The 23,778-nt window shown below is 45.5% G+C and overlaps 1 protein-coding gene across 1 annotated transcript in view; it reads left to right on the top strand.

Annotated features, from left to right (window-relative positions):
* Window positions 1-23,313, top strand: part of MRTFB (myocardin related transcription factor B) — a 74,744-nt gene extending 51,431 nt beyond the window's left edge. Inside the window, exons 5-16 of the mRNA XM_081965897.1 lie at window positions 70-145; window positions 1,215-1,376; window positions 2,852-3,033; window positions 4,462-4,605; window positions 6,742-6,989; window positions 7,360-7,513; window positions 11,916-12,929; window positions 13,742-13,885; window positions 14,644-14,799; window positions 16,848-16,985; window positions 20,263-20,323; window positions 22,772-23,313. Of these exons, the coding sequence (XP_081822023.1) occupies window positions 70-145; window positions 1,215-1,376; window positions 2,852-3,033; window positions 4,462-4,605; window positions 6,742-6,989; window positions 7,360-7,513; window positions 11,916-12,929; window positions 13,742-13,885; window positions 14,644-14,799; window positions 16,848-16,985; window positions 20,263-20,323; window positions 22,772-23,304 (3,012 nt within the window). The 3' untranslated portion in view covers window positions 23,305-23,313. The remainder of the gene's footprint in view (window positions 1-69; window positions 146-1,214; window positions 1,377-2,851; window positions 3,034-4,461; window positions 4,606-6,741; window positions 6,990-7,359; window positions 7,514-11,915; window positions 12,930-13,741; window positions 13,886-14,643; window positions 14,800-16,847; window positions 16,986-20,262; window positions 20,324-22,771) is intronic.
* The last annotated feature ends 465 nt before the right edge of the window (window positions 23,314-23,778 follow it).

Below are 23,778 nucleotides of genomic sequence, written 5' to 3'. Positions count from 1 at the left end.
TTTCAGCGAAGTGGACTGTTTTGTGTTTATTACCACTCAATTGTAGTGTCTTTACCTATTTTTTTCCAGACTGAAAACTTTCTGAAGCATAAAATACGAAGTAGACCTGATCGATCAGAATTAGTCAGGATGCATATTCTTGAAGGTGAGAATCTCCCTACTTTGATTTCCCATTTCCTGATTAAATTTCTGAATAGATAAGTGAAACCTTCTCGGCAAAAAAGTTGGTAGGCTGCATCTTTACCATGTGTTTACCTGTATTTCCAACCCCAACAACAGGTTTTTAAAAGGTGTGACTTTCTATACAACTAAATGGCAGTGGGTACATTATGGCATAATATGGTGTGTTTCACCTTGGTTTAATATGTCATGTATGTGAAACTAATTATTACAGTTTATAAACTGACGTTGATGGTTCACCTTATGGTGAGAACCAAGCTCAGCAGCACGAGAACTGGATTTAAAACCCAGGTTTAAAGCGATTTCTTGCCTTGACCTGTGATGTACAACATTACAAGTTTAACTAAGCAGGACTAAAGCTTAGTTCATTGGAGCTGTTATTTTTTATAGAGAAAGTGTCTCCCTTCATATTTGTTCTGTAATAGGGAAGCTCTGGAGGGTTCTCTTATTTTATTTTTTTGGGTTCTACACCATCTGCTTTACTGTCTCCATTACAACTTTAGATGCATGAACGAAACATCGAAAGTGGCGTTTATATAGCCCCAGCTGATAACCCGGCGTTGCCTGGGTATTTATTTATCCTAATGCTAGAAAAGCCCTGATTTCGGAGACAATTAAATTAGTTACAAATGTTTTCCCTGTGACCCCAGAAGCGTCAAGGAAAGTGGGAGCCCCCTTGTGGAGTTCTGTGAAGCTGTTACCATGGCAACTGCACTGCACTGCACTGCACAGTAGAAGCCATTTTACGGCAGTACGGTAGAAGCCATTTGAAAGCACAACAGGCAGTATCTTAACAGAACACACACACACACAAACACACACAAGGGGTGTTAGAGCTGCCTTACCCTCACAGTATTTGTTTCCAGAGAGTAAGTCTGTGTACCAAGTTAGGTTGAAATTGCTGGAGGGATTCCAGAGTTATGCTGGAACACACACACACACCACACCACACCACACCACACCACACACAAACACACACTATCTATATGTAGATTGAGAGTTTTTAACCATGATTGTTCCCCCCCCCCCCCCAGAAACGTTTGCAGAACCCTCTCTCCAGGCCACTCAGATGAAGCTAAAGAGGGCGCGACTGGCGGATGACCTGAATGAGAAGATCGCCCAGAGGCCGGGCCCTATGGAACTCGTGGAGAAGAATATTCTCCCTGTAGATTCCAGCGTCAAAGAAGCTATTATAGGCAAGTAGGATTGTGAGGTCTGTGGTTGCCGGAAAATCCCATAATTCAGATTGTGAAAATCTGAAGCGTGAAGCAATGATGCAATAGCCATCATAAATGTGCCTTGGTGTTATTGTGACACTTCCTCAAGAGAGCATTCTTGGCTTGTCACTTTGAAATTAGCCTGTTAGGACTGGAAACAGAAATAAAAACAGACAAAAGAAAAAAGGGAAAAAGAATACAAGCACAAGTACCTCTCTGTGTCTGTCTGTCTAACATTTTTTTTCTATTTCAACAAAGTATTAATTTTGAGCATGTGGAATAATATTGTTCAGCCTTTCTGTTACATCGGTGGAAATGATTGTATGATCATCACGCAGTGAGGGAACACGTACCATCTGTCCAGCTTTGGCCATCTGGATGATTCTCCCCCGTAAAAGAATAATCTTCTACTCCATCACCTGCTTGATAAAGCCATTGTCCTTTTTTTAAAAGAGAGGGGGGGGGGGGACATTGGAAACAATCCATATGTTAAGATCTTTGGATTAGAATAAAAGTGATGGGGAAACACAAGCCTATCCTTCCAGTCGGAGCTCTCACTGTACAAGTAATTCTCTACTTTGAGAAACCTTTATTTGATAACCATTCGAAGTTACAAGGGCACTGAAAAGAGGGACCAATGACCCATCCTCACACTTAACAACCATCCCAGGGTCCTCGTGGTCACCTGATTAAAATTCAGGCACTTGGCAATGTAGGATGGCTGCAGCACCCTTGGGTCAATGCCATTTGCACCTTCCCTGTTGGCTTCTTGGCAAGCAACGTCAATGAGAGAAGCCCGGATTCATGAGTAACTCTGGGATTCACTTGCCAACTGTGGAGATTGAGCCGAGGTGGCTCAGTGGTTAGAGTGCAGTACTGCAGGCTACTTCAGCTGACTGCTAGCTGCAGTTCAGCAGTTCAAATCTCACCGGCTCAAGGTTGACTCAGCCTTCCGTCCTTCCGAGGTGGGTAAAATGAGGACCCAGATTGTTGGGGGCAATAGGCTAACTTTGTAAACAGCTTAGAGAGGGCTGTAAAGCACTGTGAAGTGGTATATAAGTCTAAGCGCTATTGCTAGTAGGAGCCCTGGCGGCGCAGTGGTTAGAATGCAGTATTGCAGGCTAACTCTGCCCACTGCCAGCAGTTCGATCACGATTGGCTCAAGGTTGATTCAGCCTTCCATCCTTCCGAGGTCGGTAAAATGAGGACCCAGATTGTTGGGGGCAAATAGGCTGATTCTGTAAGCCACTTAGAGAGGGCTGTAAAAGCTCTATGAAACGATATATAAGTCCTAAGTAAGTTCAGAAAATCGGGCTCAGCTCACTTAACAACTGCCTTGCTCAGCAACAAAAATTGTGATCCCTACTGTGGTCGTAAGTTCAAGGACCAATGTCTCCTCTCTCTGTAATGACTTAGCTAAAAGAGGGATCCTTCCTTTTTTCTTTTTCCCTTAGCGGTTGGTCAGGAGAACTATCCTCAAACACTGGATGAATTCTCATTTGATGAAGATAGCAGTGATGCTTTATCTCCAGACCAGCCTGGTAGCCAGGAGTCCCAAGGGTCAACCGCTTCCCCCGGAGAGGCCAAAACAAAAGAAATACCCTCGCCGGTGACTCCAGCTTCCTCAGCCACACAGGTACCCTGCCAGCCATTTGAAATGTTGCCATCTCCCAATGGTAAACCAAGCAGTTTCTCTTTCGCTAATAGCAACGTCTTCCCAGCTTTGGATTCAAATGTTGTCCCTTTTTATGTCCTTATGTCCCCCCTCCAGAGAAAAATCCAGTTTGACTCCTTGTCACAAATAAGGAAAGAGCTAATCAAATCAAACAGATGGCTGAGCGTAATTAGTCTTAGTAATTAGGTATGCGGTGGCTCAGTGGCTAAGACACTGAGCTTGTCGGTTGGCAATTCAGTGGTTCGAATCCTTAGTGCCGCGTAACAGGGCAAGCTCCCGTTGCTTGTCCCAGCTTCTGCTAACCTAGCAGCTTGAAAGCATGTAGAAAAATAGGAACCCACTTTGGTGGGAAGGTAACAGCATTCCCTAGGCCTTCAGCATTGAGTCATGCCAGCCACATGACCATGGAGACGTCTTCGGACAGTGCTGGCTCTTCAGCTTTGAAACGGAGATGAGCACTGCCCCCTAGAGTCGGGAACGACTAGCACATATGTACCTTTACCTAATTAATCTTCCAACCTATGAAGGAACAGCATCCAAAACGCCATTATGCCAATTTGTTGAAATAGGCTCTTTTCTATGATAGGAGGGGAAAAGCCGAAATTTTCCAACCCATTCTGTCATAACTGCTTCCTTAACGTTGACGGTAAAATACCTTTCCAAACATCATCTCTCTGTCCTTTAAAATTATATAGAGGACTTTTTTTTTAACCTAGCATCGAAGTGTGCTTCATAGGGAGCAGTGAGCTGTTGGCTGTGAATGGAAAGGTTATTTGGGCATGATAGCTGACTGTATATGTAATATTTCTTTTAAGTATATTGTCAGCTATCCAGAAAAGAAATTAGCTGTCATAGAGTTACAAGTAAATAAGCCTTTACCCCTTCAAAATTATGATTAACCTTTCTGAGTTCCTTTCTGAGCTTACAGTAGTTGTTTTCTGGCAGATGTTTCATTACGCAAACTAGATAACATCATCAGTGCTAGAAGGGAGTGGGGTTAGCCCTGATGATGTTACCTAGTTGGGTCACGAAACATCTTCAAGAAAACAACCAAGCTCAGAGAGCACTATTTCAACCCTGAGCTGAAAATATTCTCCTTTATTGGTATGATCAAACTTTCATATGTTCCTAAATTTATTTTAAGAAAAAAGCTTGTTGCACACGCATTTCATAATTCTGTTTGGATTATCATTGAATACATAATGATTTTCCTTACATTGCTTTTTGTGAGAAATCCAGAATTTTATTATTTAGAATAAGAATCCGGACATTCTGATTTCAGGGAAATATAGATATTATGAAATATCGCAAAATCTCACTGAAAAGGTGACACCTACTGTATATTGGAAAGTGTTTAAATAGCTTTTTCTCCTTTTCTCCTCTTCTCAGTATCCCCCCTTAGCAATACCAGGAACTGAGTTTTTGAAGCCACCTGTCACAGATCAGCATGTCACACGCACAACAACTGCTGCTCCTCTTACCACAAATTCTGTGACTGCCACAAAACACTGCAGTGGGCCAACACTAATAAAGGTAGGACAGAACAAAATCAGTGGGTGTTGGTGTAATTATGCCGCTTTCCTCAACAAAAATGAACATTTTAAACCAGGAATAATAACATGCACTATATTGCCAAAAGCATTCGCTCACCTGCCTTTACTCGCATATGAACTTACTGCAAGTGACATCCCATTCCTAATCCACAGGGTTCAATATGACCTCGGTCCACCCTTGGCAGCTATAACAGCTTCAACTCTTCTGGGAAGGCTGTCCACAAGGTTCAGGAGGGTGTTGATGGGAATTTTTGACCATTCTTTCAGAAGCGCATTTGTGAGGTCACACACTGATGTTGGACAAGTTTATGTGGCCTACCACTTCGTGGCTGAGTTGCTGTTGTTCCCAAATGTTTCCACGTTCTTATAATACAGCTGACTGTTGACTGTGGAATATTTAGGAGCGAGGAAATGTCACGACTGGATTTGTTGCCCAGGTGGCATCCTATCACAGTTCCACGCTGGAATTCACTGAGCTCCTGAGAGCGACCCATTCCTTCACAAATGTTTGCAAAAACAGTCTGCATGCCTAGGGACTTGGTTTGATACACCTGTGGCTGTGGAAGTGATTGGAACACCTGATTCTGATTATTTGGATGGGTGAGCGAATATTTTTGGCAATATAGTGTATATAATTAGTTGGTCAAGGACCTTTTTATAACTTTAGGGGGGGAAGCCCACATGTATGTATTGGCAAGCAAGCATGAAATCTTCATCACCATCCAGCTCTGCAGTAACTATTAATCATTTTCCTAAAATAAATATTTTTTAACCCTGGTTATTGATATTGTAAATATAGTAATTGTATTTTTCAGAATGTCGCCAGCTGGATTAGTGGTTTTGCAGATGAAGGAAGGAAGGGAGCTGCATCTGCCAGTTTCTATATCATTGATTTTTTTTTTTAAAGACATCACACTGAATCAAGTAGACAAAAGGATGACATCACCTTTAAGTTATGCCGACTTTTGCTAGAGTCCTTAGCTTGCAATGCTAAATTGGAATGTAAGAGACACTGACCCAAATTTTAGGATAATAATTTCTGACTGATGAGGCAAAGCTACAATTCTGGCAGCCTGCATTATTAATGTACTAATGTTTCTATCTCAATAATTAGCAAGACATAACGCAGAGCAGTATTTTTCTATCTGTAACATTTGTGTTTGTTCTGCTGGGGGGGGGGGGTAGTTAAGTGAAATTGTTAAGAGCAGCTGCTAAAGTGAAAAGAATTTGCTCAGGCAGCTCCAAAGATAATAATCTCCTGGATTATAGTCAGATACTGAATTCAATCCCACAAGTATATATACTTGTTTCCCAGATCAAGAACCAGGGCAGTGTAACAGTTTGTACATAGGTACTCCTCAATGTACAAACCATTTGAAGTTACAACAGAGCTCAGAAAAATACACTTACAACTGGTCCTAACACTTACAGCCATAGCAGCATCCCCACCGCCATGGGATCAGAATCCAGGCATCTGGTAATCAGCATGTGTTTACGATGGTTGCCATGTCCTAAGAATATGTGATTTTTTTTTTCAATCTTTCCAGCCAGCTTCCAGTGAGCAAAGTCAATGGGAGAAGCCGGATTTGTTTAATGACTGCATGGTTTTCTTACCAACTTCACTGATTTGCTTAACAACCATGGCAAAAACGGGTTGTCAAAATTGGGCACAGTCGCCTTCCTTAGAAACAGAAATTCAGATCTTCCCTTGTAGTTGTAAGTCGAGGACTACCTGAACTGACCAAATCCATGCGCAGCCATGATCTCAGTGACTTTGGGCCAATCATTACTCTTTCTCATATACTTGCTGTAGTGGAAATGAAATTTGAAGGTTTCTTGAGTTTCTGGAGAAAAGAAACCATCCATGTAACGCAGGAGTCTTCAAAACTTAGCAACCTTTAAGACTTGTGGACTTCAGTTCCCAGAATTCCCTAGTCGGCGTGGGGGATTCTGGGAATTGAAGTCCACAAGTCTTAAAGGTTGCCAAGTTTGGAAGCCTCCGACCTAACCAACAAAGAAATAAATAAAACCTCTACTGTAACACAAAATAAGAGTTTTGGATTTAGCGTCAGCTCTGGATCCAACCGCAGCTTTGTATTTTTCTCTCTGCAAATAGCAACCGCACCCCAAGAATCCCAACGACAGACCTCGGAGCAAGAAATCCAAAGAGCCAAAGCCCAGAGTGAAGAAACTGAAGTACCACCAGTATATCCCCCCCGATCAGAAATTGGAGAAAAACGAGCCCCCGATGGACTCCAACTACGCTCGTTTGCTGCAGCAACAACAACTATTTTTGCAACTGCAAATCCTGAGCCAACAGCAACAACATTACAATTATCAGACAATTCTCCCTGCACCACTCAAGTAGGTGAATCTTGGTCAGTTTTTGACTTCTTTTGATTTCCTCGTCTCCCCCCTCCACCACCACCACCACCCCTTTTTTTTGCCCCTGAAAAAAAGGAAAAGAGTAATTAATTGTTAAATGTTTCCTCATTGCACTTTAGTCCAGGAAGTTACATTAACGGAATAAAATAATTCTTCAAAGCTAAACAAGATAACTTTGAAGCTTTAAAATCACATTTCTGTAAGCCAACCCAGTTCAAATAGATAAAATGCTTGACGGTTAAAAGGGGGGGGGGGGGGAAATTTGGCCGTGCATGTTGAAAGAAATGGATGGGAAAGATAGATTTGGTTTTGAAGGTTGATTTCATCTTTTTCTTTTCTTCCTTTGAAGGCAAATCAATGACAAACAGGGTAACCCTGGGAATGTAGCGCTCCATGCTTTGAACAACTGCATCTCTTCAGGAGCTGTCAGCACACCCAGACCGAACGCTAATATTTCAAACAGAAAACCAGGGCCTCTTCCTCCTAGTTTGGATGATCTGAAGGTAAAAAAATAAATAAATACAAATTAATAAGGGCAGCGTGAAATGTCTCGCAACTGTCCTAAAAATGGTGTTACCCTAACTCAGGGGTCGGCAAACGTAAACACTCAAAGAGCCATTTGGATCCGTTTCCCACAGAAAAGAAAACAGCGGGAGCCACAAAGGTCCTAACCGGAAGCCCCCTGTTCAATTCTGGAGCTGACCGGAAGTTCACTTCCCCCACCATAGAGTCTCCTAGCGCAGCGTACTTTTTCCTCTACCTGTCATCACCGAAAGCCCTATCAATTGTGGAAACAACTGGAAAACCCTCCCCTTGCCATAGAGTCTTCTCCTGGCGCACTGTGCTTATCCCCCCCCCCCCCCCGGAAGCTCCTCTCAAAATTGTGGTGCCGACCGGTGACGGAGCCGCAGCAGAGGGAGGAAAGAGCCACATGCAGCTCCAGAGCTGCAGTTTGCTGCCCTAGCTCATCCGTCTTTCGAATCATTCTATTTTTTGCCAGTTCATCCCTCTGTCAGGTGCCAATTCACCAGCTTCAGCACCGAAAATGGTCAAAAGGTGGTATTGTTTTCAGTTTACAAAAAAAATGTAGCTAGAGCAGGGGTGTCAAACTCAAGGCCTATGGGCCAGATCCAGCCCATGTGGTCTATTTATCTGACCCGCTGGGCTGCCCCGGAAACAACGAATGACCGGCCCGTGGTACCTCTGCCAGCGAAAACAGAGCTCTGTTTTCGCTGGCAGAGGGTTTCTGGAGGCCATCTCAGTCGAAAACAGAGCTCGGGAGCCCTTTTTTCTCTGGCAGAGCGCTCGGGCCACCACAGGCACTCCAACATGAGTGAGGTCAAGCTGGCCACGCCCCCTCCCCGAGGTCAAACACAACTCTGTTGCGACACTCAATGAAATCAAGTTTAATCTAGAGCCGTGATGGCGAACCTATGGCACGGTGCCGGAAGTGGCACGCAGAGCCATCTCTCCGGGCATGAGAGCCATTGCCCGTTGCTCTTCCAGGTTCCAGAGCGCCTGCCAGTTGGCCTTCACGCGCATAGGAGCACCAGAAACCAGAAGAGAGGCAAAGAAAGTCGACTTGCCTCTTGGAAAAGTACCTTTGGGACAACCATGACCTGGATGATTGAGGATATCCGTAGACATATAGCCATTCTAATGAAAGTAGGGGGACACAGTGGCTAAGATGCTGAGTTTCTCGATCAGAAAGGTTGACTGTTTGGCAGTTCAAATCCCTAGCATGCATAAGGGAGTGAGCTCCCATTACTTGTCCCAGCTTCTGCCAACCTAACAGTTCGAAAGCACGTAAAAAATGCAAGTAGAAAAACAGGAGCCACCTTTGGTGGGAAGGGAACAGTGTTTCATGCGCCTTTGGTGTTGAGTCATGCCGGCCACATGACCACGGAGACGTCTTCGGACAGCGCTGGCTCTTCGGCTTTGAAACGGAGATGAGCACCGCCCCCTAGAGTCGGGAACGACTAGAACATATGTGCGAGGGGAACCTTTACCTTTAATGAAATGTAGCTTTAGGGGTACATGATGTCAGCTTCTTGGTCTGGTCTACCTTCTAAGGCTAAACTCAGACATTTTGGTGCTGTGTTCAGAAGGATGTTGAAAAGAGAATCTAAATACTCTAAGGATTGCAGCAGCTGTCTGACTGTTGGCGTGGGAGGGGAGAAATATATTGCTACTTTAAAAGCAATAATGGCAATAAGGCAAGGGCAGACGTAAGAGAAGTTAGTAGAATTCTTCACAATGCAGAGAAGGTAGATCACAGTGGATTCTGTAAATTCACAGGTAGGAGCCAGAGTTAAAATGACAGAGGAGATCGCTCTCTACATACAGACCTCAAAGATCTGGTTGCGATCTTTCAGCTTATCTTGTCTGTAGGGGTTATTAAGTGGATAAATGGGATCGGATAGCAGAACACAAAAGGAGATTAACCCGAATGGTTTAGAAAAACAGGCGGGGGGATAATTTTAGCATTCTGCCTTCAAGGACTGGCCTATTAATAGTCCTGTTCCATACAGCCGAAAAACGAAATTGCAGCTGTTAGCAGTTAACGTTTCAAAAAAGAATAGAGGCTTAATCCCTAAGATGCAATTAAACTCACTCTTTTTGGTCTTCACTTATTCAGCTATAAACCAGAAATATTTTCCGTAGCCCTTTTAGCACGGGAGAAACGTTCGGTGCGGAGATTCTTAAATTGTGGATCAAGGCTTGTTCTGGGAGTCGTGAAGAGTTTGGTGGGTGGGGGGTGTCCCATTGTTTTGTTTTGTTTTTTTAACTTGATCGGGCTTGCCCAGGCTGAGTGAGCATTGTCAGAATTCTCTACTGCCTTCGTGCCTCGCTTTGCCATCACAGGTTTTGTGGCTGGTTGCAGAGCCACAAAGTGGGAGAATCCCCACCATAAACAGGTTAAAATATAATTATAAGAAGTAAACGGTATGTTTACTTCTAGCCCAGCCGTAACCCCATAGAAATAATTAGTCTTATTCGTGTTTAGAATAGAATAACAGAGTTGGAAGGGACCGTGGAGGTCTTCTAGTCCAGTCCCCTGCTTTGGCAGGAAACCCTACACCACTTCAGGCAAATGGTTGTCCAATCTCTTTTTAAAGACTTCCAATGTTGGAGCATTCACAACTTCTGGAGGCAAGTTGTTCCACTGATTAATTGTTCTAACTGTCAGGGGATTTCTCCTTAGTTCTAAGTTGCTTCTCTCCTTGATTAGTTTCCACCCATTGCTTCTTGTCCTACCCTCAGGTGCTTTGGAGAATAGTTTGGCTCCCTCTTCTTTGGGGCAGCCCCTGAGTTAAAATTTAATTATTAAAAGTAAATGGTATGTTTATTTCTAGCCCAGCCATAACCCAAATAAATAATTTGTCCTATTTGTGTGGCTTTACACAAATCCATTGTTCGTTTTAGGCCAGATCTGGTTTCCTGCTTGAATTAATTACGGCAGAAAGAAGTGAAGCTAATGGACTGTAAGCTTTTGCAAAAGTGCCAAAAGGACAAAAAGATTGCCATTCTCTTGATTTCCACTCCCATCTTTAACCTATAGCTGGAATCCCACAACTGTGAACGCATCCATTTAACACTGCAAGGACTGCCTACAGGGCTATAACATGATCTGCAGAAGTCTTTGGGCAACTGCGCAAATTAATGCTGTTGCCTGCATGGCTGCCCCTTCTCTCAACTGCAGAGATTATATTTATAATGATACTTTCAACAGCTGGCAGGGGAAGTCTGGGAGTTGAAGTTCATACAGCTTCAGGTTGCCAAGGCTCAGAAATAAAGGTTTTATCCTTTGCCTGCATGACTCCTTCCCTCCCTCCCTTCTTTCCTTCCTAACTATTCAACCAAGAAATTACCTGTTTTTCTTCTTGGCTTCCAGATAATAGGCAGAGTTGAAGTTGCTTTAAAAACGCCTCCTTTTCAAAACGCAATGAAAATTAAATATTATCCAGGCCAGGACTCAAGAGCTCTGTAGGCAACTTACCATAACAGCGTGTCCATCAGCATGGATGTAGGTTGTATACAGAGGCAGAGATATACAGGTATAGAATGCATGGAAGTCTCAAGCAAAGCCCTGAGTTTGAATATTTTGTTTAGGAAGAACCCACACGTTACTCGGGGCACCTTATATTTTTCGGTTTTATTCTGCAGGATTGAAGCAAATAATACATTGCTAATGGGGTTGCGTCTGATGGTGGTAATTTCTTCATTTGATGGCTTCATTCTAGGACAGGGGTGTCAAACTCGATTTCATTGAGGGCCGCATCAGGGTTATGTTTGACCTCGGGGTAGGCGTAGCCAGCTTGACGTCACTTGTGTCAGGAGGGGGTGTCTTGTGGGGGCCTGAGCACTCTGCCAGTGAAAACGGGCTCCCCAGCTCCATTCTCAGCTGCGACGGCCTCCTGCAAGCCTCTGCCAACCCCAAAAACGGCACCGGTGGGGGGCCATGCAAAGCACTCGCAGCAGGCATGAAATTCTCTTACCTTTGCTACCGCTTCGGAACCGGAAGTGCTCTCTCGCTTCTGCACATGCGCAGAGCGTCCGCGATGACGTCTGGGCAGGTGGGCGGAGCTTCCCACCGCCCTCACTACCAGTTCACACGAACGGGCAGAATACCACATCTGTCTCAGGGGCTCCGTTTTCAGATGCAACGGCCTCCTGCAACCCTCTGCCAGCAAAAACAGAGCTGGGGAGAGCTGTGTGAGGCACCGCAGGCTGGTCCTTCACTGTTTCCAGGGTGGCCCCGTGGGCCAAATCTAAACACACACAAACACACCCAGGCCAGATTCAGCCTGCAGGCCTTGAGTTTGACACCCCCCTTTGCTTTAGGGACTTCATATCTATTAAAAGCCACTGTCTCTTTCCCCCTTCCCCTCTCCTCCCCTTCAGGTAGCTGAACTGAAAATGGAATTAAAGCTAAGAGGATTGCCTGTCTCTGGAACTAAAATGGATCTCATTGAGCGACTGAAACCCTATCAGGATCTGAATAATAATTCCGTTGGCACAAGTAATACAGGGACGGCTTCCAGTAATGGAGCCAGCAAACCCGGAGAAGTCGCTGCGCCATTCCCTGCTGCAGCATTTAATAAGCCGGCAGTGAATTCTGCTCCCAGTACCTCTTCAGAAACAGCACCTGCCGGAACCGGCAGCAAAACAGGAGCCCCGGAACACGCAAGGTCCCCTCTGCCCATTTCCCCAGCTCCTTCGGAACAGTCCAGTCTCGGAACGGACGATGCCAGCATGGCCGATACGCTGACGGAAATCATGACCCTGATGTCTCCGTCGCAGTTCCCAAGCGCTTCCCCTCTCCGAGCGGCCGCCGCCCACCACGAAGATGGCGGAAACTCATCCGGCATGGACCTGGACGTCACGGAGAAGGACCGCAAGCTTCAAGAGAAAGAGGAGCAGATCGAGGAGCTCAAAAGAAAACTGGAACAAGAACAGAAGCTGGTGGAAGTGCTGAAGATGCAACTGGAGGTTGAGAAGAGGAGTCATCATCAGCAGCAGCAGGCTCAAGCTTCTGCCAATACGCCAATGACTTTGAATCCGCCGCGTAACAGCTCCTCCGTCAAAGAGGAAGGCGCCGTGGCAGACAGCCCCGAGGCAAGGCAGTTAGTCCCTGATGCCAGCCATGCTTTAGGGCAGCCCAGGTCAGCAGAGATCCAAAATCTGGTTGCCAAAAAGGCCACGGTCATCAAGCAAGAGATACCTTTGGCCCAAGCTGAGCCGCAGAACGTCTTGTCTCAGTTCTATGTAAGTTCACAGAGACAGCCCCAAACGGCGGTCGTTGCCCATCCTCAAGCTCTGCTGGCTGCCACGGGGACTGCCCAGCTGCTCCTGCCACTCTCCCTGCAGGGTCCAAATTCAGCCGCTTCGGTGCAACTGCCTGTGAGCAGCATCCAGGTAACATCCGCGGTCAACCTTAATCCCGATGGCCACTACTAGACGAGGAGACATTCATGAGTGCAACTTGAAATATGCTAGACTCCCCAGGTTATATGGGCGGACCTGGAATCGAGGGGTTGGGGATTCTAGTTAACGAAGGCAAATTAATCATGGTTTAATATAACAGCAAATATCAATAGCTCTTACATGCCGCTTCACAGTGCTTTTTTTACAGCCCTCGCTAGGCAGTTTTACAGAGTTAGCCTATTGCCCCCCAAATTCTGGGTCCTCATTTTACCGGCCTCGGAAGGATGGAAGGCTGAGTCCAACCTTGAGCCAGTCAGGATCGAACTGCTGGCAGTGGGCAGAGTTAGCCTGCCATACTGCATTCTAACCACTGCGCCACCAGGGCTGCTAATAGCAATAGCACATAGACTTATATACTGCTTCAAAGTGCTTTCCAGCCTTCTCTAAGCGGTTTACAAAGTCGGCCTCTTGCGCCAAACAATCTGGGTCCTCATTTTACCAGCCTTGGAAAGGCCGAGTCCAACCTTGAGCCTAGTGAGATTCGAACTACCGGCAGCCCTCATTTATCCAGTTCGCCAGATGGTAGTATATTGTAGCTGGCGCATAGCTATCAATCCATTTTATTCCTTTTTGTGCAGAAATTTCAGAGGGGCTTAAATATGGTGGAAGTCCTGCGTATTTTTTTTAAAAAAAATTAAAGTAGATTGAGATTGGAAAATAATGCACCTTGGCTGCCTCGACGTTAACGCAGTCGTCTTCTGCACCCAGCAAATTGAAGCCGTACATTTTTTTTTATCCTCTAGGTTCAAACACAAGCTGGTATTCCAACCATCGCACAAGTCTCTACTTCTAGTTTGGTCCCCAAAGTGCCACCGATGCACCTGTCAGCCCCCAAACTAAATGCTTCCCCACAGCGTGCAGCTGGCCAAACCTCCGAGAACAGAAAGGTTGGTGAAGGTTTATGCACAAGGGGATTATATCCTGTACCTAAAGTTCTGTCTTCTGTTACCTGTGTTGGCTTGTACAGTCTCTCTTCAATAAAACAAGATTCTTGGATGAGAAGCGAAACGTCTCCACAGAAAAATAAGGAAGTCCCAGTTGCCTCTTGAAAGAAGCACCTTGGGGATTTCTTAAGGAAAGTCCTTGGATTCTTTTCCGGACTGACTGAACTCAATTTAAGTTTTATTATTATGCTATAGATCAGTGGTTCTCAACCTTTCCAATGCCTTTAATATAGTTCCTCAAGTTGTGGTGACCCCCCAACCATAAAATTGGTGTCTCGGTTCCTAAGGCCATCGAAAATATGTGTTTTCCGATGGTCTTTGGCGACCCCTGTGAAAGGGTCGTTCGACCCCCAAAGGGATCCCGACCCACAGGTTGAGAACCACTGTGTTCTGACCCCCCTTCCTCCGTTGCCCACACAGCACACACACTCCGGAACAGTACAAGGGAACAAGGTTTATTACACCAACAGACAAGAGGCTTTGTGGCAGCAAGCCACCAAGACAGAACTCACAAAGACAGCACACACAAAAGCAGCAATCCAGCTTGCCAGGATCCCAGACTAGAGTTGCTGTCCAAAGTCCTTTGTTGAACACACTGCTATAGCTATTAGGGGTTGTTTTTAGTGTTTTCCTACCTACCCTGCATATTTTAGTTTATGTTTTACATAGGGTTTGTTCAACGTTGTATTTTGTTTCTACAGGTATTTCCTCCTACCTCACCCAACACAGTCTTTTCCTATCAGAGTCCGTCTGCTACAAACCTTCAGCAACCATTGTTTAAGCCAGCATTAAATACGACGCCTCACTCAGGGAACCAAGCACCCCTCGTGCAAAATGGACCGAATCCTCTTCAGAAGGTAGCGCTTGTTCTCCATTGTAGAAGCCTGTCCCGCCAAAAGAGCATCGCTCGAAGGCTTCAGACAGCCCACCTGGGGTGATCAGAGCAGAGCTCTTTGCAGGGTTGGGGATTACCACTTACGCCCAGGGGCGCTGTCTTGTTCTTGCTCACATTGTAGGGAACGTGTGCTAGAGGTAGACATTGTCACAGACCTCAAAGCTCTCGTGTGTACATACAAGTATTTTGCACACTTAGAATAGCAATAGCACTGAGACTTGGATATCGCTTCTCGGGGCTTTACAGCCCTCTATTAAGCGATTTACAGAGTCAGCCTATGCCCCCCAAAACCATCTGGGTCAGTGGTGGGTTCCGGATCCCGTTCCAATCGGTATGGTTGGAACGGACCCGACATCGTCCTCATGGACGTGCGTAGGATGCGCATGCATCTTACCGCTTCTGCAAGCCTCCACAACGCTCCAGCTGCTCAGTGGAGTGTCATGCAGGCGCTGTATACGCGGAAGTGCCGAAGACTTAAAAGACCGGTAAGGAGCTCGGGCGGGTGGGCGGGCCCTCCGGAGCATCGTACCGGAACGGTATCCGGTGCTCCAGGCAGGCTCCGGTACGCCCATACCAGGGTGTACCACCTGCAACCCACCACTGATCTGGGTCCTCATTTTACCAACCTCGGAAGCAAAGGGGGTATTCAGCCAGTTCTCACCGGTTCTGGAGAACCGGTAGCAGAAGTTTTGAGTAGTTCAGAGAACCGGCAAATAGGCTGGCCCCGCCTTCACTGCCTCCCAGCTGATCTTCTTTTGTTGCCCTGAACAGGAGAACGGAGCTGGAAAGCAGGTTAGTGGGGTGGGGAGCGAATGGGGATTTTGCAGTATCCTTCCCCTGCCACGCCCACAAAGCCACGCCCACAGAACCGGTCGGTAGAAAAATTATTTGAATCCCACCACTGCTCAGAAGGAGGAAAGGCTGAGTCAACCTTGAGCCGGTGAGGATCGAACTGCAGGTTATGAACAGAGTTAGCCTGCAATACTGCATTCCGACCACTGCGCCACCAGGGCTCCCTTAATAGTTTGAAAAAGCTGCTATGGGTTCCATCCTTAACGCCTAATGTAGGACATGTAAGAGACTGTTTGGTGTAGATATTGAAGTGTTGAAGCAAGAACAGGGAAACCTGAATTCTAGCCCTGGCGGTCCTTAAGCCACTGGTGATTTTGGACCAGTCATGTCCTCTCAGCCCTAGGAAAGAGGCACTGGCAAACCACTTCAGAGAAATATTGCAAGAAAACCACAGAGACTTGATGCTCTAGTTTTCCAGGAGTCGAGAGTGACTCGAAAGCAGAAAAGATGGGTAGGGTAGCAGATAATTCGAAGCCTTTACATTGCTCAAGGAAGGAGGTGTTAACCTGCCAGTTAAATTCTCCTCTGCGTAGCGTTCATTATGGGCCACACAGTGGTTAGAATGCAGTACTGCAGGCTACTTCTGCTGACTGCCAGTTGCCTGCAATTTGAATCTCACCAGGCTCAAGGTTGACTCAGCCTTCCACCCTTCCGAGGTGGGTAAAATGAGGACCCAGATTGTTGGGGGAAAGAGGCTGACTCTGTAAACCGCTTAGAAAGGGCTGTAAAGCACCGTGAAGCGGTATATAAGTCTAAGTGCTATTGCTAATCAGCTTTGGAGGAAAAAAAAATCCTTCCCTTTGGAAATGTTGCAGTAGAAGCTGTTTTGATCAACCCTCAGGATGGAAGGGAAAGAGATTAATGTAGTATTGGAGATACTACATGTGTTGGAGATTCCATGTGTCTGCTTGTTGCAGTCCTTACGCTTACCTTAGAAAGAAGTGTTCCTCCCCCCCACCCTCACTCTTTTAATAAAATATTACAATACATTATCTCCTTGATTCGAGATTGCTTTTAATGACAAAGCAGGATAAATATGCCCTCTTATCACTGTGAGTAAATTAAAAAAAGGAGAGTTGGGGGTCTCTTTAAAAAAAATTGTTTGAAATCTGTTTGCTGCCGCATTTGTTGGCTAACTGAATCCACTGTTTCTGGCAGCCACCTTCCCCAGCTCAGTCCCAGCAATACCTTTTGCAGCAGTCCTTGTTCAACACTTCAGGAACCAAAACAAAAGACCCCCCACGCTACGAAGAAGCCATCAAACAGACGCGCAGCCTGCAGTCTTCTCAACGAGAAGTAAGTCGAACAGCAGACCAATTTATTTATTCTAATGCCAGCTGATAACCCAACGTTGCCCCGGTATTTATTTATAGGGGGGGAAATAACTGGACCAAACGCAATTTCTAATGTTGGATTTTCCCCCTTAACAGAGGGAGCCCCCGTGTGGAGTACTGTGAAGCCGTTACCATGGCAACTCCACTGCACTGCACAATAGAAGCCATTTAACGGCAGTGCAGTAGAAGCCATTTTAAGGCACAACAGGCTGTATCTTAATAGAATACCCACCCTGAGGGGTTTTAGGGGTGTCTTGCCTCCCACAGTATTTGTTTCCGATCATCTGTGTGCCAAGCTTGGTTGAAATTGCTCGAGGCGTTCCAGAGTTATGCTGGAAAACACACCCACGCCCATTTTTATATAGCTAGATGTCTTCTTGAGGCTCCCAGCTTCATTAAGGAATCGATAAAAGAGATGTGATATGAGCCCTTCCATTTGTTCTACCTTCAAGTAGACATCGCTGCTCAGTCCCAAAAAACAACAACAAAACCCAGACGCAAAGATGCGCAGTGGTAATTTTCCCGAAATCTTAAAAGCGAATTGGTTTCCCGAATGTTAACATTCCCTCAGAGGGCAGGCGAAGAGTGCCATGTGCCAAACCATGGAATTGGGGTTTGGCTCAGCTAATCCTTCATCATCATCAGAAGAAGGAAAAACCCCAAAGAGAGTTGTTCTGTGTAAGGAAGACCAAAAATGTGTAAAAGAGGGTGGGGGGGGGGGAAGCGAGGTCGTTTAAGGACAGGGCTTCTGTGACAAGATAAAATACCTGCTTACTCATAAATGCAGCTGATGGAATATGACTTTTTAACAGTCTCAGCCAGGCAGTTTGACAACAGCATTTTTAACAAGGCTGTTAAGGATCAAAGAAAATGGGGAGCTTTCTTTAGAGATCATCTGGGGGGGGGGGGGGGAGAAGGAAGCCTGTTATTAGTTTGCTTCAGCAAGAAATTCTGCTTGGCAGTTCATGACAGATGCTGCCTTTAGGTTCAGTACAGGAGAAATGGTATTTTGTCTGACTTTGCTGATCCAACCGCTTCAACCTTCTCCTCCTCCTCCTCCTCCTCCTGCCAAGTTTTGCTCAAACCACCAGCTGGAAGGGCGTTTTGCACGAAAAAGCTTTTCAGCTGGAATTACCAAGTCAACATTGCCAATTAAAAGAGAATTGAACTCCCATTTCTTTACGAAAGCACTTTAAAGCTTTATCCCTTCTTGTTTTTCTTTGCTCCCTACTTCTGATGTTTCTGCTTATTGGCCAGAAGACTAAAAAGCGCAGGCGACTGGCTGGGCAGCTGCATAACCAGTTCTGAAATTAAATATGAAAATTTAGGGCAAAACCCGGTGCAGAAAAGCAGCTTACCTGTGTAACTGTAGCTAGCAGGGAAAATGCTTGCTGCTCTTTTTCTGTATACTAAATGCTGTAATGAACATGCTTTGAACAGATGTTCCTCACTGTGGCCTTTTATTTTGATTTCTACTACCTGTTACCGTGTTTCCCCAAAAATAAGACCCTGTTTTGTAATATTTTTTTGCCACCAAAACGGGCGCCAGGTCTTATTTTCAGGGGATGTCATCCACTAACTTCTCTTGTGTGCGTCACCTCCCCCCCCCCCGGCTCCTTTTTGCTCTCAGAGGCCTTCAGGAATTTCTTCTGCAGCTGGCAAGGCTTTTCTGAAGGCCTCTGCAACCAATAACAGAACTCTGGATCGATCCAGAGCTTTGTTATCAGTTACAGAGGCCTTCAGGAAAGCCTTGCCAGCTGCAAAAGAAATGGGCAGGCAAGGCAGGTGTCGGGGGGTGTGAGACCTGGCTACAACTGTCTAAAGGTAAGTAGAAGGGCAGCTCCACCCCCCTATCCCCACCCTAGCTTAAATTTTACTCGTGCACTCTGGAGCGGGGGGATCTTGGGCTTATTCTGGGGGTAGGGCTTATATTGGGCGCACGTGTAAAAATCAAGCTAGGTCTTACTTTCAGGGTAGGTTGTATTTTCGGGGAAACAGGGTACATAGTGCACCTCTTTTGTACACTAGCAGCCTGGGTGTCGTGGTTCCAAATAGCATCCAAAAGTAACATCAGAGTCCAAGGCAAAGTATTGCTCAAAGTTCCAATGTCAGGCCTGCAGTTACATTCCTTTTAGGATTTTTGGTCTGTCACACTCCCTATTATTTTCCTATGCTGTTTCATTAGTGAAGTAATTGGGAGGGGGAATAGTAAGGAGTAGAATTTAGAATGTGGTGTTGTCATTCCTTTCTAGAAATCAAGGTCATCTTTTTGTCTCCTCACCTCTGCACCTGACCGGAACCAGCTGGGTGGAGATGCCAGCGTGGCCGAAGAAGATTGGACCATGTGATGGAATCATGGGTGTGGGGATAAGATCATGAACTTTCAACTGGGTGGAATCCCAGGAAGCTTTTAGATTTGGGATTTCCACAGATGTGCCAACATATCTGTCTTATTAAATCGGAACTTTAAGGATAGCTCTGCCTTGGATTCTGATTTAATTCTGCATGATATTTGGAATGCTGACATCCAATTTATTAAGAGAGCCATGTTGGCACATCTGGGAGAACCCGAATCTGAAAGCTTCCCGGTTTTCCCCACCCAGTTGAAAGTTCCAGATCTTGCCCCCACACCCACAAGTCCATCCCATGGTCCAATCTCCCACTGCCATGTTGGCAGCTTCCACCCATCCAGTTCTTGTCAGGTGCAGAGTTGCAAAGACAAAGGACGACCTTGGCTTTCTAGAAAGAATGTTGTTATGGCTACATAGCATCTCACGCCGTACAATCCCCCCTCCCATTTTTCCCACAATAGAAAATGCCTAGTAGAATAACAGAAAGTGTGGCAGGCCTGAGATCCAAAAGAAAAGATGGCTGCAGGCCTGACTTTGGGTTTTCTCAGAAAGAGAAAGCAATGTGCTTTGTGAAGATATTTCATTTGTACTCCAATTGAGCTCAATGAGGCCTATTTCTAACTAAGTATGTATTTGGACTTCAGCTTTAACAGAAGGAATTCTTAGCAGTTCATCTCGAATCTGCAATACGTCCCTGGCTGCCTAATATATTAATATAGATACGTATCAGATTGTTAATCCTTCAGTGGGACTTTCTGCATATTTATAGTTTAAATGCCAACTATGTTCTTTTATGATTCCAACCTGTCAAAGAATATCAGTCATCTTTGTACTTTGGGAAATGGTTTGGTAAAATAAACAAGATTTTTCCCCCTCCTTTGTTAACAGATTTCCAGTGCCCACAGCCAGCAGATGGACGATCTTTTTGATATCCTCATTAAGAGCGGAGGTGAGATGCGCTGAAATAGAGCACATAACTCTACTGGTAGACCTCAACTTAGAACAGTTCATTTAATGACCATTCAAAGTTGCAAGGGCAGGCACCGAAAAAAAGTGACTTAGGACCGTTTTTCACACTTACGACCACCATGGCCTCCCCACGGCGATCAAAATTCAGACACGTAGCAACTGTCCCGTATTTATGACGGTTGCAGTGTCCCAAGGTCATGTCGTCATCACCTCTCGGCACCTTCCGACAAGCAGAAGTCCAACACTGGAGGCTTTTAAGAAGAGATTGGATAACCATTTGTCTGAAGTGGTGTAGGGTTTCCTGCCTTTGCAGGGGGTTAGACTAGAAGACCTCCAAGGTCCCTTCCAACTCTTTTATTCTAAGGACCAGAGGAATTGATTTTTGAACGTCTTTAATCTAAAGGACAACGTTTAGAGTGTTCTAAGGAATAAGGAATGGAATCCATTGCTTTTATTTTAATGGTGGAACGACGTGTATTTGTTGCTGGACAGAATTTATAAAAGTGCAAAATTAATCCAGGAACAGAACATTGTTCCCTCTGGATCATTCCAAACCTCCTCCTAAATCATGCCGTTCCAGGGGCATTTTGGCCGATTTCCGAAAGTGAATCATTTGAACTGGAAGCGGCAACCAGCCATCTAGCCAAGCCATCCTGTTCTGAATGTAACAGGCGGGCTGAAGGCCAGAGGTTTTCATGATGTTCTGTGGCTGGATCGACTAGCCATGAACATCTGTAGATGGAACCGTTTTTGGAATCCTGCAGGGTTTTGGCCGAGTCAGAAAGATCAAACATGGCAATTCATGCTGGCCGGGAGAAGTACAGAACCTCCAGTCGTGGATTCGCGTCACGTCTGATTCAGGATCCCTGGATGGTTAAGTTTTCCGACAAATCAGACTCTGAAGCCAGGGATGAAACTTGTTTTCTGATTCGGCCTTGTGAGGAAAACAGCAAAACGGGCATCCTGAGTCAGATATAATGCTAACCAAAGGACAAAGCCTTCCAGACAAAGCTCTCCAGAGTTGTATTTTAGGATTATAACACTACCAGATTTGTTGTTCGTTATTCAACACAGAAAATCCAGTTTATTACCTCTCTGTTCATCATTGATGGTATACGTCCGTGGTGGCGAAGTTATGGCATGCGTGCCAGAGGTGGCACGCAGAGCCCTCTCTGCAAGCATGCCAGCTCAACTCCACCGTGCCTGTGCGCGCACCTCCTGCCGGCCAGCTGATTTTCGGGTCTCTGTTGCACATGCGTAGAGGGCGGGGTGCATGCGGGAAATGCACGCACATGCATGGGGCATGAGCGCATGTGTGGGTTACGCGCACACATGGCGGGGGGGCGATGAGTTCTTTCTTTTTTACTTGATGGATTCAGTGAACTATAGAGCTGGTTTGGTCTAGTAGTTAAGGCATCAGGCGAGAAACCAGGAGATTTTTTTTAAAGGTAGGAAAACATGCTGGATGACTTCGGCCAATCACTAGGAGGCTGTGAGTTCTAGTCCCACCTTAGGCCTGAAAACCAGCTGGGTGACTTTGAAGCAATTACCAGGAGATTGGGAGTTTTAGTCTTACCTTAGGTATGAAGGTTGGTTGACTGACTTTCGGCGAGTCCCTCTCTTTCAGCCCAACCCACCTCACAGGGTTGCTGTGGAGAAAATAGGAGGAAGGAGGAGCATGAATAGAACAGAGCAGAATAGAATAGAATAGAATAGAATAGAATTCTTTATTGGCCAAGTGTGATTGGACACACAAGGAATTTGTATTTGGTGCCTATGCTCTCAATGTGCATAAAAAGACAAGATACATTCGTCAAGAATCATAAGGTGCAACACTTAATAATAGTCACAGGGTACAAATAAGCAATCAAATCATATTAGGAAACAATCAATATAAATTGTAAGGATACAAGCAACAAAGATACACTCATACAGTCATAAGTGGGGGGAGATGGGTGATAGGAACGATGAGAAGATTAATAGTAATAGTAATGCAGACTTAGTAAATAGTTTGACAGTGTTGTGGGAATTAGTTGTTTAGCAGAGTGATGGCGTTCGGAGAAAAACTGTCCTTGTGTCTAGTTGTTCTGGTGTGTAGTGCCCTATAGCATCGTTTTGAAAGTAGGAGTTGAAACAATTTATGTCCACGATGCGAGAGGTCTGTAGATATTTTCCCAGCCCCCTTTTTGACTCATGCAGTGTGCAGGTCCTCAATGGAAGGCAGGTTGGTAGCAATTCTTTTTTTCTGCAGTTCTGATGATCCTCTGAAGTCTCTTGTTGGGTTGCAGAACCAAACCGGGCAGTTATGGAGGTGCAGAAGACAGACTCAGTCTTAAGCATGTTCACCACCTTGAGATATGTATAAACAATAAAGGCGGTGTCTGTGTGTGATAAAAACAATATCAATGATGTATTGTTTTTTCTACAGAGATCTCTATGCCCATGAAGGAGGAACCTTCTCTGATCTCCAAAATGAGGCCAGTTACCGCCAACATCACCACAATGCCAGTCAACACCGTGGTGTCCCGCCCACCCCCACAAGTCCAGATGGCCCCTCCTGTCTCCTTAGAACCCACCAGCGATTTCTCTTTATCTCTGGAGAACCAGTTGGAAGACGTTTTGGAAGGCACTCTACCTTCCGGAAACGGGATGCTCCACCTGACAAGCAGCAACGTGGACAAGGAGCCTTTCTCGGTCATCGAGGATCTACAGAACGACCTCCTGACTCATTCGGGGATACTAGATCACTCTCACTCCCCAATGGAGACCTCGGACTCACAGTTCGCCCCCAGCTCATGTTTATCCCTCGAACTCCCAGACCCGAACTTAGACAATATGGAGTGGTTAGACCTCACCATGCCAAACGCTTCGTCAGGATTGACGCCGCTCAGCTCGACGGCTCCCAGCATGTTTTCCACAGATTTCCTTGATCCGCAAGACCTGCAGTTGCAGTGGGATTAAACTGAAAAAGGGCAGAACCGGACTCCGCCACGTTTTTAAACGCTCCGCTTAACAATAAGGTCCATTGTTTCACTCTCCTTTGTTTTCAAGCTCACCTCTATCATTATCTTAGGGATTTAAAAAAAAAAAAAAAAAACAAATCGCAGAGCGCAAAAGTTTTTTTTTTTTTTTAAAAAAGAAAGATTAAGGATGTTCCAACGAGAAAGGATTGTGATTACTGTAAGCTTATGAGAATGTGTCACGAGCGACGATTCAGGTGAGTGGGCTCGTTGAGAGCAAACTCTTTGGCTTAAGAACAACGCCGTAGGACCTTTCGTGTCTTTTACGGACACCCCCAACAAAGCTTTCACGCTGCGAAAGCTTTGGACCGAGCTAGAAACCGATGGTATTTTATAAAAGGCTGAAACTAGACGCCGTTTGGATTTCTTCATGACTTAAAAAGCTCCTTTCTCCCGCTAGTCAATTCTTTTAAAA

The sequence above is a fragment of the Natrix helvetica genome, assembly GCF_964273705.1.
Source record: "Natrix helvetica genome assembly, chromosome: 13".
In the NCBI taxonomy this organism is placed as follows: domain Eukaryota; kingdom Metazoa; phylum Chordata; class Lepidosauria; order Squamata; family Natricidae; genus Natrix; species Natrix helvetica.
Note: the sequence above shows the minus strand (reverse complement) of the source record. Positions and strands in the feature narration are given on the sequence as shown.